The 14904-nt window shown below is 44.2% G+C and overlaps 1 protein-coding gene across 1 annotated transcript in view; it reads left to right on the top strand.

The window, feature by feature from the left end:
• Window positions 1-14904, top strand: part of NAA16 (N-alpha-acetyltransferase 16, NatA auxiliary subunit) — a 46022-nt gene that overhangs the window by 25919 nt on the left and 5199 nt on the right. The window contains exons 11-18 of the mRNA XM_056560096.1: window positions 1751-1903; window positions 2029-2157; window positions 4705-4918; window positions 6597-6790; window positions 7658-7766; window positions 13300-13398; window positions 13495-13638; window positions 14345-14442. Coding sequence (XP_056416071.1) covers window positions 1751-1903; window positions 2029-2157; window positions 4705-4918; window positions 6597-6790; window positions 7658-7766; window positions 13300-13398; window positions 13495-13638; window positions 14345-14442 — 1140 coding nt within the window. The remainder of the gene's footprint in view (window positions 1-1750; window positions 1904-2028; window positions 2158-4704; window positions 4919-6596; window positions 6791-7657; window positions 7767-13299; window positions 13399-13494; window positions 13639-14344; window positions 14443-14904) is intronic.

The following is a 14904-nucleotide window of genomic DNA, read 5'->3' as shown; positions in this document are numbered from 1 at the left end:
TATAAGGTAAAGCTATAGAACATGTACATAACTTTAACCTAACTTGTTATCTTTCATCTTGTTTAGGGTAGGGGCTGCACACATGTAGTGTGTACCCTTGAGGATGTATAGGAGCTATATAGGGGGATCCCCACGGAGCTTATAGGTGGCTGCTTACCTCAATGTAAACAATAAGAGCATATAACCCCAGGTATACTGGGGTGCCATCAAATGCAAGTCGCTGCCAAGCCATTGGGTTGAAGGAGAAGACTTTGGTCGTCCTGGAGTGCAATTGAAGAAGGCAAAGAAAAAGAACCCTTGGAATGCGGCACTGCAGACTCTAATTGATGGAAGAGACGAAGTCCAGATATGTGGAATAAAAGTCCTCAGTAGGACCATTTATTTAAGAAAACAATAAAATGGTATAAAATACAAGGATTATGCATTTTGGGAGGAGCCCTCCATTCCTCAGGGTACAGTATAGTGCTCTATACTGTACCCTGATCTGAGGAAGGGAGGGCTCCTCCTGAAACGCGTAGTCCTTGTATTTTATACCATTTTATTATCTTAATAAATGGTCCTACTGAGGACTTTTATTCCACATATCTGGACTTCGTCTCTTCCATCAATTAGAGTCTGCAGCGCCGCATTCTAAGGGTTCTTTTTCTTCGCCTTCTTCAATCTTCTGCCAGTGGATGAACTCCACTTTACTTGCCTAAAATATATGCAGACTTAGTCCTGCAAACAGCTGAGAATTTACTACTGTGTATGCCATCTTGGTAAACCTTCATGTACTTTAGACCTGGTGTGTTACTGAGGTAGCCTACAGCTTAAAGGGAAACTGACAGATGGATCAACCCCTCTAACCCTTATAAGCATGTGGTTATTGTGGGTAATTCCTTACCCCAATCCTATTAGCCATTCCTGACTTATAGCACAATCTTGCTATATGCAGATAAACTCTTAAAGGGGCATTCCAGCTTTATACATCTTATCCCCTATCCAAAGGATAGGGGATAAGATGTATGATCTCTGGGGTCCCGCCGCTGGGGACCCCTGCGATCTCTGTGCAGCCCCCAGCATTGAGTGTGGGGCGCTGACTCAGAGACGGGGATGTGACATCACGGCCATGCCCCTAGTGACGTCACACTACACCCCCTCCAATCATGTCTATGGGAGGGGGCGTGACGGCCATCACGCTCCCTCCAATTGACCTGAATGGAGGGGGCGTGGTGTGATGTCACTAGGGGTGTGGCCATGCCGTCATGTCCCCATCTCGGAGTCTTTTGGATAGGGGATAAGATGTATAAAGCCTAAAAAGCTATAAAGTGCCTACATTGGGGAATATGACCCTGAACTTCATGTTGTTTAGCTCACAGAGGACTAACTAGTCTTTTATACAGTTGTATCCACCTCTGAGCTGTAAATAAGTATATTATCTGTACACATTTGCAGCTAGTAGATGTGAATAAAAATGTTCTCATTCAGTGACAGCAAAGATTTTATTAATGGTGAGAAATTGAAAGACACTTTAAAGCAGACAGGCCTATAACATTTCTCCATAAAATGAATAAGCATTGTTTCTTAAAATCACTTTTAGAATAGATTAAAATTCTGTCTGTGACCCTTGTGAGATATTTGAACCCTTAGTGTCATATGGTGCAGTTAAATGTAAATCTACTGTAATTCTGAATTTCTTTTTTGGGACTCAATGTCCATTTTTTGAAGGCTCCTGGAAATACTTACCATCATCTGTCTTTAATATCACCAGCATATAGGAAACCTTAAAGAAGCTGCCAAGTGGATGGATGAAGCTCAGTCTCTAGACACTGCAGACCGATTTATTAACTCCAAATGTGCAAAGTACATGTTACGAGCCAATATGATCCAGGAAGCAGAGGAGATGTGCTCAAAGTTTACAAGGGTACATACACAAAATCATCTGGGTGTGACCGTGGTAGCATGAAATATATAACCTTAGTCCTCTATGTGCAAGACATGTAGTCATTCTGCTGATGGACAACCTCTTCTTTCATATGTCTCTTCCAGGAAGGGACACCGGCCATGGAAAATCTAAATGAGATGCAATGTATGTGGTTCCAGACTGAATGTGCCTCCGCTTACCAGCAACTGGGAAAGTATGGGGAAGCACTAAAGAAATGCCATGAAATTGAAAGGGTAAGTTTCAGAAAAGGCAGAACGTGCTGCTCGCTTTAGCTTTTAGGGTGCATTCCCACATGGCGTATTTTGCTGCGTATTTGGTGCTGCGTATTTTCCTACCCATTGACTTCAACAGGGAAAATAAAATATGCAGCAGCAAATACGCAGCAAATACGCCGTGTGGGAACGTAACCTTACAGTGTTTGGTAATATGTAACAGATAGCATGTTATCAGATCTTTTATTTTATTTTTTATAAAGAAATACATGAAACCTATTTTGTTAGGGTATAAATTCTGAAAACAGAGCCCAAAATAAAATACTAATGTGAACTATTCTGGTATAACTTTGTTCGCATCTCATAATAGGTTTTTCGGTCAGTTTTCTGCTTTTAGTATAGCAGTGGCTGGAAATTATCAGAATTATTTAACCTGTTAACAACCATGGAGGTCTATACTCGTCCATGTGTTGTTAACGGGGTATGGCGCGGGCTCCCGACTCGAGCCCACGTCATACCGGCCAGCCCCCAGCCGACTCCTGTAGCTGAGGGCGGCGTTAATAGCCGACATGCGGCGATCACCGTGGCCGGCTATTAACCCTTTAGATCGCCTCTATCAAAGCTGACAAAGTGGCATCTAAAGGTGCATTTATCCCATCCCTGGTGGTCCAGTGGGGTAGATCGCCCCCAATGGAGGTGCATCTAAAGGTGCATTTATCCCATCCCTGGTGGTCCAGTGGGGTGGATTGACCGCCCCCCCCCCCCCCCCCCCCCCCCCGCAGCGCGATCGCTGAGGTAACCAGAAGACTTACCTCTCCTGTAGTGCCAGCTCCTGAGAAATTGAGTGCAGAGCACACAGATCAATGGGGGAGACTGTGCAAAAGAGAAGTTGCCTATAGCAAACAATCAGATCGCTTCTTTCATTTTGCAGAGGCCTTGTTAAAAATGAAAGAAATTAGCTGATTGGTTGCTATGGGCAACTGGACAACTTTTCCTTTGGACAGGTTTTGATAAATCTCCCCCAATGTGGTTTTATGGTTCCACTTTGATCTGTAGGAGGAATCAAATGATTCCTCCTAAAAGTCCCCTAAGGGGACTAAAAGTGTAAAAAAAATAAAAAAAATAAAAGTTTAAAAACACACACATTAACCCCTTCCTTATTAAAAGTTTAAATCAACCCCCCTTTTCCCAAATTCCATATACAAAATATATATACATTATAAAAATAAACATGTGGTATCGCTGCGTGTGTAAATGTCCATACTGTAAAAATATATAGTTAATTAAACCGCACGATCAATGGTGTACATGCAAAAAAAATTCCAAAGTCCAAAATAGCGTATTTTTGGTCACTTTTTATACCTTAAAATTTTTTTTATAAAAAGTGATCAAAAAGTCCAATAAAAAAAAAATTGTACCGATAAAAACTTCAGATCACGGTACAAAATATGAGTCTTGATACAGCCCCGTACACGAAAAAATAAAAAAGTTATAGGGGTCAGAAGAGGACAATTTTAAACGTATACATTTTTCTGCATGTAGTTATGATCTTTTCCAGAAGTGCGACAAAATCAAACCTATATAAGTAGGGTATCATTTTAACCGTATGGACCTACAGAATAAAGATAAGGTGTCATTTTTACCGAAAAATGTACTGTGTAGAAACGGAAGCCCCCAAAATTTACAAAATGTCGTTTTTTTCTTCATTTTTGTCGTACAATGATTTTTTCTTCTATTTCGCCGTAGATTTTTGGGTAAATTGACTGATGTCATTAAAAAGTAAAATTGGTGCAAAAAAAAAGCCATCATATGGTCTTAGGTGCAGAAGTGAAAGGGTTATAATTTTTAAAAGGTAAGGAGGAAAAAACAAAAGTGCAAAAACAGAAAAACGCTTGGTCCTTAAGGGATTAAATGGCCACTGTCATTAAACATGATTTTCAATATTTGATTCCTTATGCCTGATTAATAACTTTTTGTTATTGGCTTCCATAAAAAAAACACGTTTTATGTTAGTTTTTCTGCCGTATACTTCTGGCCACCAGGGGTCTCCCTTCTTGTCCAGAACACATTCCGTCTGGTCAAAATCTTAGACTTTGGTCTCCTGCTTGTAATGGCAGGAGACCAAACTCCAGAAATGAGGTCTGGCCATAGAACTTCCATAGCACTCCCTCTTTGCCTGTGTATAATACAGGGGAGAGGGAGCGCGCTGCTCAGCCCTGAGGCTGCAAGGTAATTTGCATAACTCTGCCCCATCTTTGTACAGACCTGGTCATCTGCATGGCTAATTTGCATAACTCCGCCCCTCTCTGTACTGAGCCAGGCGCCACTCGGCAGGCAGCGTGACTCGTAGTTTTCGCTCCTATACTCCTTCTCCCTGTACAAGACGTGCAGTGTTATACAAGGAGGAGGAGACCCCCGAGCAGCCTGCCGTGCCATAGACTAAGCATTTCTGAGCGCTCCCGACACGAAACGCAGCAGAGATGTGAGGGTGGAAGTAGTTTCCCAGCTCATTAAATACTCTATTTTAAAAGTATTTCATTGTATTTACTAAACGTATGTCTATTTCAGCATTTTTTTGAAATAACCGATGATCAATTTGACTTCCACACATATTGTATGAGGAAAATGACCCTGCGTGCCTACGTGGATCTTCTACGGCTGGAAGATGTATTGCGACGGCATGCATTTTACTTCAAGGCAGCGCAGACTGCCATAGGAATCTACCTAAAGCTGCATGAAAGACCCTTATTGAATGAGAGCAAAGAGCAGGAAGTCAATTCAGGTATGTGCAGTCACATTGTATTGTGTTGCAAAACTACAACTCCCAGCATGCCCGGACAGCCGTTGGCTGTCCGGGCATGCTGGGAGTTGTAGTTTTGCAACATCTGGAGGTCCGCAGGTTGAAGACCACTGGTATAGTGCTTTTAAGGGTTGTCACCCAAGTTACCACTGACACCAAATGGTCACTGCATCGAATGTTATTTATTCGTATTAATATGGTAATATACTACAGTCAAATTAAATTAATCTATTGGGGATATTTATCAACATCTGTACCATAGCTACCAATTAGAGTGTTTCTTTTATTTTTCAGATGCCTTCTTAAAAATGAAACCTGCAAAGCTCTCCGTCTAAATAGGTTTTGATAAATCTCCCCCCACAGAGATTGGTGCTTTAAAAAAAAAAAATAATAATAATAAAAACTCTACTTGCCTCTCGCCGCTCCCCCAGTGCCTCTGTTGTCCCAATGTGGTCCCAGATATGTCCCTCTTCCTGGTTCCGTGTGGTCAATATATCACACTACATCTTAGCGAATCACAGTGATGTCTCACCTCGGGCTGTGATTGGCTAAGTGACAATGTGATGTATTTGGCCCCTACACCGGTCTTCCTGCTGTTAATACATTACAGTGATACGCTGAGCCACAGCATGACATATTGACCACAGGGTACCAGGAAGAGGAGCTTACCAGGAATCACAGTGGGACAGTGGAGGCATTGGGGAGAGCAGTGGGATGAAAGTAATGTAAATTTTTTATAACTGGTATGAATGGGTATGTTGCTGAACCCCCATCCCAGAGTACTCCTTTAAATTATTCGGATTAATCTCCACTTTTGACACAATGTAGTTCATTGTTGCTTAAAGGGGTATTCCAGGCAAAAACTTTTTGTTATATATCAACTGGCTCCGGAAAGTTAAACAGATTTGTAAATTACTTCTATTAAAAAATCTTAATCCTTCCAATAGTTATTAGCTTCTGAAGTTTTCTGTCTAACTGCTCAATGATGATGTCATGTCCCGGGAGCTGTGCATGATGGGAGAATATCCCTTGCATGATGGGAAAATATCCCCATAGGAACTGCACAGCTCCCGGGACGTGAGTCAACAGAAAGCAGTTAGACAGAAAACAGCGACTCAACTTGAGAAGCTAATAACTATTGGAAGGATTAAGATTTTTTAATAGAAGTAATTTACTAATCTGTTTAACTTTCCGGAGCCAGTTGATATATAAAAAAAAAGTTTTTGCCTGGAATACCCCTTTAATTTCTTTTTGTATCTTTATATTGGTTGATGCTTCATTTTTCTGCAGAGCTCCAGATCCTCTTCGTTGATGTGAAGCATAATGCACTGCCTTCAGTCACCACTAGAGGCCGCTTAGGTGCTTCGCAGTGGAGCTTACACTGAATACAGATATTGAACTCAGTATAAGCACAAAGTTGTCCAAAGTAGCAGCTTCTATGCATGGGATTTGGAGCAGGGTATTAGAATAGCATACTACGATTGCCAGAAAGATATAGCAAGACTCTAAGCAGAGCAGAAATTTGAATCTATTAATTTAGATTGAAAATGTTTGGTGCTCAATGTTGGACTCATTTAGAAGGATTGGAGTTGTCTTTTCTGCACCTATGTGGGAATATGCCCTTCGCCAATAACATCAATTGATATTGTTTTGTATTTAGAAAACCTTTCTGCAAAAGAGCTTAAAAAAGTGCTAAGTAAGCAAAGAAGAGCTCAGAAGAAAGCCAAATTGGAAGAAGAGAGGAAGCATGCAGAGAGAGAACGTCAGCAAAAAAATCAGAAGAAGAAGAGGGACGAAGAGGAAGAGGAGACCAGCGGACCTAAAGAGGAGCTAGTTCCTGAGAAGCTGGAGAGGGTAGGTCAGCCTCAGATTCCATGGGTAGATGATTCTGTAACTTTTAGATGGTTCTTCTGAAGTGATTTGGCTATATATAATTCCGATAATTTAAAGGCTGCAGAGTTAGACGTTTTTTGACCATTAAATACATTCTTAGGGTGTTAGTACACAGGCAGACCCATGCACAATAAGAGCACTGATCTAGTACATTGGTGCTTGCTTAAAGGGGTACTCTGCTGCTCAGTGTTTGGAACAAACTGTTTCTGAACACTGGAGCCGGTGCCGGGAGCTTGTGACGACATAACCCGCACCCCCTCATGATGTCATGCTCCGCCCCCTCAATGCAAGTCTATGGGAGGGGGGCGTGAAGGCTGTCACGCCCCTCCCATAGACTTGCATTGAGGGGGTGGGTCATGACATCATGAGGGAGCGCAGGCTACGTCGTCACGAGCTCCCGGCGCCAGCTCCAGCGTTCGGAACAGTTTAGAAATTCTTTAGAAATTTAAGAGCATTAGATTAGGTTCTTTTTACCTGCCTTTACTGCCATATTGCCTCCAAAATTCCTTCTGTTGTCCAGGCCTGAGGGATGTTACTGCGATGTATATGCCCTCGGAAGATATATATATAGCACCTTCTGGGATGCAAATAGGTTAATAATATAGGAATTACAATAGAGATTATACGCCTGGGCTATGTCTTACTACCAGTGAACCTCACCAATGGGTCAAGAAAAATTAGATAATTGGTCTAATCATTAGTTTATGACTTGTTCTTAGTCCTAATAAAGCCTGTCAATGTAATTCTGACTATAATGGGTCACCGAGCATGCTTTTGTGAGATGTGTTGTCCAAAAATGTCATGAATATTCTTTTTTTTTTCAAATAGGCTGAAACCCCAATAGAAGAAGCAATCAAGTTTCTTACACCATTGAAAACCCTTGTATCTAACAATATAAAAACACATTTATTGGCATTTGAGATCTATTTTAGAAAAGGTAAAATACGCTCAGTAGTGTGTTATGCAATTACACAATTGAGATGGTGCGCAGTTTGTTACAGTAATAAACACTGTTTAGTCTATCTTTTACTATATTAAGCTTTATTCACACTAGCTTCATGATTTGGGTTTATAACTGATCCCTTTCTTGACAAACCTAAATAGATGTTCATGGACCCCATTTCATCTTTTGGGTGCTATAATCTCAATTTGTACTTTTTTTACATTGTAAATAATATATATTTTCTTCGTCACTCTTCATTGGGGGGACACCTATACTTATGAGTATATGCTCTTGCCACTGGGAGGCGCTGACACTAGGGAAAAAAGCCGGCTCAACCCTGGAAGGATATACCCGCCCACTGGAAGTGAGGTAATCAGTTTTAGCTAGTGTCAGGAGGAGGCAAGACACAGGTCTGGGAGTTTAGTTTTATCTCCCTTTTGTTTCCCTTTTTCAGGTTGGGGTTCAGGAGCATGGCACTACCTGTTCCCCCATATGCGAGGGGCACGGAACATAAGAGTATGGGCCGTCAACCCCTTATCGCCAATGGCCAGTGCCTGGAGGTTGTACCCTGGGTCCGAGTCCCCCACTTGCCCCTGCTCGCCCCGCTATCTTAGCCTGGTATGATGCAGCGTGGCCATAAGCTGCTTTAATACTTCAGGGTGAGTATAAGAAGATGGAGCCGTGGGTGAGTATGTACTACAACCCCCCTTGTATAGTACAGGCACACCAGCCCGCTTACTACTATCTGCTGCATCCAGGCGCAATGTTCTGGCCGCGTTCTTACAGGCTGACCGGAGACTCACAGCTGGGGTCTCCGGTCCCACGCTTACTCCTATCCTTTGCAGCCAGGTACAGTGTCCTGGCCGCGTTCTTTATGGGCTGACCGGAGACCTACAGCTGCAGGAAGCGGGTCTCTGGTCCCACGTGGCCGACTGCCCTCAGTGCTCCCCATGCGGCTGGGCGCTTCCCTGGTGGGGGAGGAACCGGCCGCGTCTTTCACCCAGTTCCCCAGCCCCCTTCCTGTAATGGCCACAGATTGTGCGGCCGGCGCCCCGTTCACGCCTTAAAGTAAAAAAAAAAAGAATTCACCACTGGTCAGACTGTTTGATGGTGTTTGACGCCCTCTTGTGGCCATCAATTGTATTGCGCCCTGGATTTTTCATTACTTCTTGAGCTCCCACTTGTGGCAACCGTACGCTATAACAGTCTTGGTCTGTCACATCTGTTTTTATCAGTTTTAATATCTGCAGGGTCCTTTTTCTAGGGACAGAATCGGGGGCCACCTTTATTCCTTCAGTCAACCTATACCGTGGCCTGCCTTAGGGTGCGTTCACACTACGGAATTCCTGCGGAATTCCACGAGCAGAACTCCGCGAGTGGAATTCCACGGTTTGAACTTAACATTAGTATGACTGGGTCTCTGCGAGACCCGTTCACACTGCAGAATTTTTCTGCGCAAAGAAAGAACATGTTCATTCTTTGCGCGGATTCCGCGAGCACTGCATAGCCATCAATGGTGACAGCTCAGTGCCCTGCGGCCCTAGCGCTGAAGTATCTTCGACGACCGCCAGGCGGAATCTCCGCTCGCGGAATTCAGCGAGCAGAGATTCCGCAGTGTGAACGCACCCTTAGACTATTGACATTGTCAGTTGAGGTATGCCTGTGTCGTATCTATTTTCTGCAGGGTTCTCACTCTATGCGCACCGACTTGGCGGGTTACTGCCAGGTATTTCTCGATCCCTTGGAAACTGTTAGGGATATGTTGAGTTTCTACCACTGAGTGTCATGCCATGTCATGTCCGTCGTGCCTATACCAGTAAGCCAGACAGTGGTCTTCGTGGTCTCCTCAGCCGCCTGTCACTCACCACTCAGCTGATGTATCTGAGGTTGGAGTTCCAGTACCCCACTGCTGTGGAGGTGTACGAAGACGTGTCTCAGCGTGTCCTATGCCTGGGTACAGGGTTGCATTCCGTGGCTCCTCAGCCTCCCCCGATCTCCCAAGGTGGCTGGGATACTATCTAAGGCTCCTAGGCCTCCCCTCCCTCCCACATGCGGCAGTGGGGCACATGGATCGCCTATCTGGTTGTCCCCTTTTATCCAGTGCCTGGAAGTGTACTTGTTCAGCCAGACTTTTGTCTGCACGGTCTCCATCGCTGTCAGTCTCCCATCTCTGGGCTGCCGCGGGCTTGGTCAGATCTTCCGTACCTCTCTGCTGGTTTAAAAACTCTGGATGAGAGTCCCTGCAGGTACTCGGGACTGATTCAGCCAGACTTTCATCTGCTGGGTCTCTTACACCGCCAGGTCGCTCGTTAGTTCGATCGTAATCCAATATCCCACTTTCTGTTGGAGGGTTCGATGGAGTGTCCCTGAGCATTCAGGAATCCTATATCAGTCAGCCCGACGGTTGTCTGCATGGTCTTCTACTACTACGTCGGGTCCACTACCATACACTTCCCACGGCGTGGACGGTAGTTCAGGTTATCCACTGCCAAGGTGCAGTTACGGGTGAGTCTCCCCATGTTGCTCCATGGGCCCTATACAATACCCCACATACTGGTTTGCGGGGTTCCCTCCTTTACCAGGTTCCTCTGTACATGCCTGCCGCTCTCTAGGCTTAAGGCTGGTAACCCACTTCGGTGTGTTATTCGGTTCACTGCACCCGGTATAGCCATGGTTTCTATGCCAGCTAGCCAGACTGCATGATGGGACGACACAGCTGGTTCCTGCCATTGCTCTCCTCCTCCCTCGGTGCAATCTCCCTGGGGGGGGGTTGTTCCTCCTTCCTTGTCGGTGTCCGTTGCGCTACACTGACACTACAGTCACCTTCCCTTTTGTTTCCCACTCTGTCCCGTCCTGACGGGATGTCGCTTCGGTCTACTCAGACCGCTGGGGTTCTTGTCTGGTTAGTCTCCTTGTCTTGGACACTACCATAGTATGCTGTGGCATGTCTTCTTTTTCTAGGTCGGCCCTTCTGGTTCTTTGGCCCTTAGTGAAGTTGTGGTCTCGGGCAGGTTAGCTCTCCTGCCCTGACTTTTCCGCGGTCCAGTTTGTGGGGCAGTCTGTTCCGCACTTCTTCTTGTCTAGATGTAGAAGTTTGTCACCCGGAGCGTTTTGCGGACGTTGGGTTTTAACATCTTCCCGCTACAGGACGTATGCATACGTCCTGCGCGAGCTCCCGCGATATAACGCGGGGTCATGCGCAGACCCAGTTTCATATCGCGTCTGTCCCAGCGGCCATCAACGGCCGGGACCCGCGGCTAATACTGGACATCACTGATCGCAGTGATGCCCCGTATGAACCCTTCAGATGCGGCAATCAAAGTTGATCGCTGTGTCTAAAGTGAAAGTAAACATCACCGGTTAGCTCAGTGGTGCTGTTTGGGACTGCCGCGGTGAAATCGCGGCGTCTCGAACAGCTTGCAGGACATCAGGAGGATCCCTACCTCCCTCCTTGCTGTCCGATCGCCGAATGACTGCTCCGTGCCTGAGATCCAGGAAGGAGCAGTCAAGCAGCAATAACACTGACCAATGCCAGACTATTGCCTGGCAGTGATCAGTGTAGGAAATCAGCGTGTGCAATGTTATAGCCCACTATAGGAGCTATAACATAAAGTGTTAATAAATGTGATTTTACCCCTTCCCTAATAAAAATCAGAATCGCCCCCCTTTTCCCATAAAAAACCAAACAACTATGTTAATAAAATAGATATAAATATATGTGGTATCGCCGCGTGCGTAAATGCCCGAACTATAAAAATATATCCTTAATTAAACCACGTGGTCAATGAGTACACTTAAAAAAATTCTATAGTCCAAAATAGTGTATTTTTGGTAACTTTTTATACCATAAAAAAATGAATAAAAAGCGATCAAAAAGTCCATTAAAACCAAAATGGTATAAGATCACGGTGCAAAAAAAGAGCCCTTATACCGCCCCGTATGCGGAAAAATAAAAAAGTTATAGGGGTCAGAAGAGGAGATTTTTAAACAAAATCAAATCTATATAAGTAGGAAATCATTTTAGCCGTATGGACCTACAGAATAATGATTCTTTTTTTCCATTTCAATGTGGATTTTTGGGTAAAATGACTAATGTCACTGCAAAGTAGAATTGGTGGAAAATTGAAAGGGTTATGATTTTTTGAAAGTAAGGAGGAAAAAAGAAAGTGGAAAAACGCTATATCCTTAAGGGGTTAATTACTCTACAGGTGTAAGTCTTCCAGGCAACTCGGGAACCTCCGTTTCCCATGTTGGCTGCTCCAGTGTTCTGGGATGCTCCTTTTGGCTGTTTATTTTTACATGTATGTCTTCCAGGTGACCCGGGTACCTCCAGTTCCCAACGTTGGATTCTCCGGTGTTCCGGGATGCCCCCTTTTCAGGGCATTCTGCTCCCCTTTTTGGCCTTATTCCTTCTGTCTCCTCCTTCATGGGTCAATGTACTCCCGGGGCGGTGGGCATTCCGGTCATCCGGATTACTCTACTCAAGCTTATTTCGCCTCCCAGGTGCTCGTGGCGGCCCCCTGGGATGGAGGTTTTTGGTCTACAGCTGTTCTGGTCATCGATTTTCTGCACCAGGCCTCTCCACAGCGAGTCTCCATCTTTCTTTCTTTTTTCCAGTGCTTTTCTGGTCTCCACCTTCCGTACTCGCCTTCTGCTCAGGCATGCGCTGCTCTCCCTGGTGTTTTTTCCGCCATGTTCTCTTGACTTGGATGACTCTGGATGGGGTTCTCTGGTTTGTGCCCTTTTCCATTTTTGTAGCCCGCTTAGCCCTCTGTCTGGTTCTGTGTTCCTTGGAGTTGATGCCTATCTCCTCCCAGAATAATTTCGGCCCTTCTGGCTTCCTAGTTGACCTTTTATGGCCCTCTTTATGGACCGTAGCTTTGGAATCTCTGCATAGGACGGTCTCTTCCTTGGCGTCCTAGTCCTTCTCCATGGGCGGGGGTTCTTCCGGGAACTCAGTTTGTGGGTCTCAGTTGTCTTTGCCCTGGATCTCGTCCGCAGTTCTTACGGTCCAGTGGATTTGGTCTCTGGACTGATTCCCCTTTTACTGTTGGTTGTTTATCCCTCCCTAGGGGACTGCTTTGGTACGTCCCATCAGTATAGGTGTCCCCAATCATGAGCAACCGAGAAAAGGAGATTTTTTTTTTGTACTCACTGTAAAAATCTCTTTCTCGTAGCCTTCATTGGGGGACACCTCACCCACCCATCCGGATTCTCTTTTCTGGTTCTTGTTTTTTTTTATCCGAGATTCCTTTCTGGGGTCCTTCGGACATATTTCTTTGTTGGCATCTCCCACTGCTTGGTGACAAAACTGATTACCTCACTTCCAGTAGGCGGGTATATCCTGCCAGGGAGGAGCTGACTTTTTTTTTTTCCTAGTGTCAGCGCCTCCTAGTGGCAAGAGCATATAGCCATCGGTATAGGTGTCCCCCAATGAAGGCTACGAGAGAGAGATTTTACAGGGAGTACAAAAAAATCTCCTTTTTAATTTTGTGTGTATTTATCAATTTTTAATTTTTTGTAACAGGCAAATTCCTCTTGATGTTGCAATCTGTCAAAAGAGCATTTTCTATTGATAGCAACAACCCATGGTTGCATGAGTGTTTAATACGCTTCTCGAAATCAGGTAACCCTGTGCTCTATGGGCTGCATTGTAGTTTTAGTTTCTGATATCCTCATCATGTAAAGCTTTCTCAATACTGACTGCTCTTCATGCCTTTAGTGTCAGATCACAGTAATCTGCCGGACATAGTGGTTAAAGTACTTTTACATGAGATGAAGAATATCTTTACCAACAAGAATCTGGAGAGCTTCAATGAAGAGTTTCTCAAAAACCATTCTACCTCCATTCAGCATTTGCTTTCAGGTAAAATGATGAATTGATACATTTACTCTAATTTTACCAGAATCAAGAAAAAGCATTATTAATTTTGGCAAACTAAGATCCCCCTAATAGGGCATATTAACAGAGGGTGTCCCCTTTTAACTGTGTTTATTCCTTGAACTGCACAGTGGGTGTTTATAGGTTTATTGTCCTATTTGTATTCCCTGCAATAGAGAATTAAATGGTAACCGTAAGAGGTAAAACCCTTGTCCCTTCCAATTCCATTGTCCCTACATGATGCTGCCGCCATATTTTCCCCTTTATTGATTGTATGCAGTGATGCTGTAGCATGTCTGAATGCTAGGTTCAATGGCTGCATATCCTAGTACAAACTGATGCAAGCTATTATTAAAAAGGCAGGTAGCTATAAATAAGCTGCTACGTGTGTTACTTGTTTAAGGGCTTACGCACACCCAGCAAAGCATGTTATGTGCAGCCATATGGTGCCTTTATAGGACAAGCATTATTAATGTAGATGCCTGACATACTATTTCTATTGTACTAGCAAACAATCCTAATAAATAGACAACATCAGCTTAAATACATTTAATTTAATATTTTAATAATATTACAGGGGAGAAAAGGCAACCTTCACACTACAGATATACAGATATACACAGAAAAAAAAGAAAGGACAATGTTTAGGATGACTTTTGATTAAAAATATTCTGTTTTATTTTTTTCATAGGGGCAAAAATGATGTATTATTTGGACAAGTCAAGACAAGAGAAGGCAATTGCCATAGCTACCAGACTTGATGAAACTTTAAATGATCGGAATGTACAGGTAAATCAGGGAGTCTGTTATCTTGCTTAAAGGAGATATCTCATGGATAAAAACCTTTCGGAGAGGGGATAATTTCTAGATTGCGAGGGATCCGAGCATTGCCATCTCCTGTATGGAACCCCGGCTCTCCCCTGGAGCGGTGTGCCACAACCCCCACCCGAAGCGGGGCCCACCATATATCTCTATGGGAGAGCTAAAGCTAGCCGAATGGCTCTCCCATAGAGCTATATAGAGGGGGCGTGGCAGCCCTCGCGTCGCTCCAGGGGAGAGCCGGGGCTCCATACTGGAGATTGCAGGGGGCCTCAGTCCTCAGACCCCTCCTCCCATCTAAAACTTATATTTTATCCATGAGATTACTCATTTAATGGGGTTTCCTAGACCTTAAATATCCTTAAACTCGGCAATTAATGTTTAATATTTGGTGAGGGTACTACCCAGAAGTCAGATTGCCACCCACTACAT

This window comes from Hyla sarda, chromosome 2, assembly GCF_029499605.1.
Source record: "Hyla sarda isolate aHylSar1 chromosome 2, aHylSar1.hap1, whole genome shotgun sequence".
NCBI lineage: Eukaryota > Metazoa > Chordata > Amphibia > Anura > Hylidae > Hyla > Hyla sarda.
Note: the sequence above shows the minus strand (reverse complement) of the source record. Positions and strands in the feature narration are given on the sequence as shown.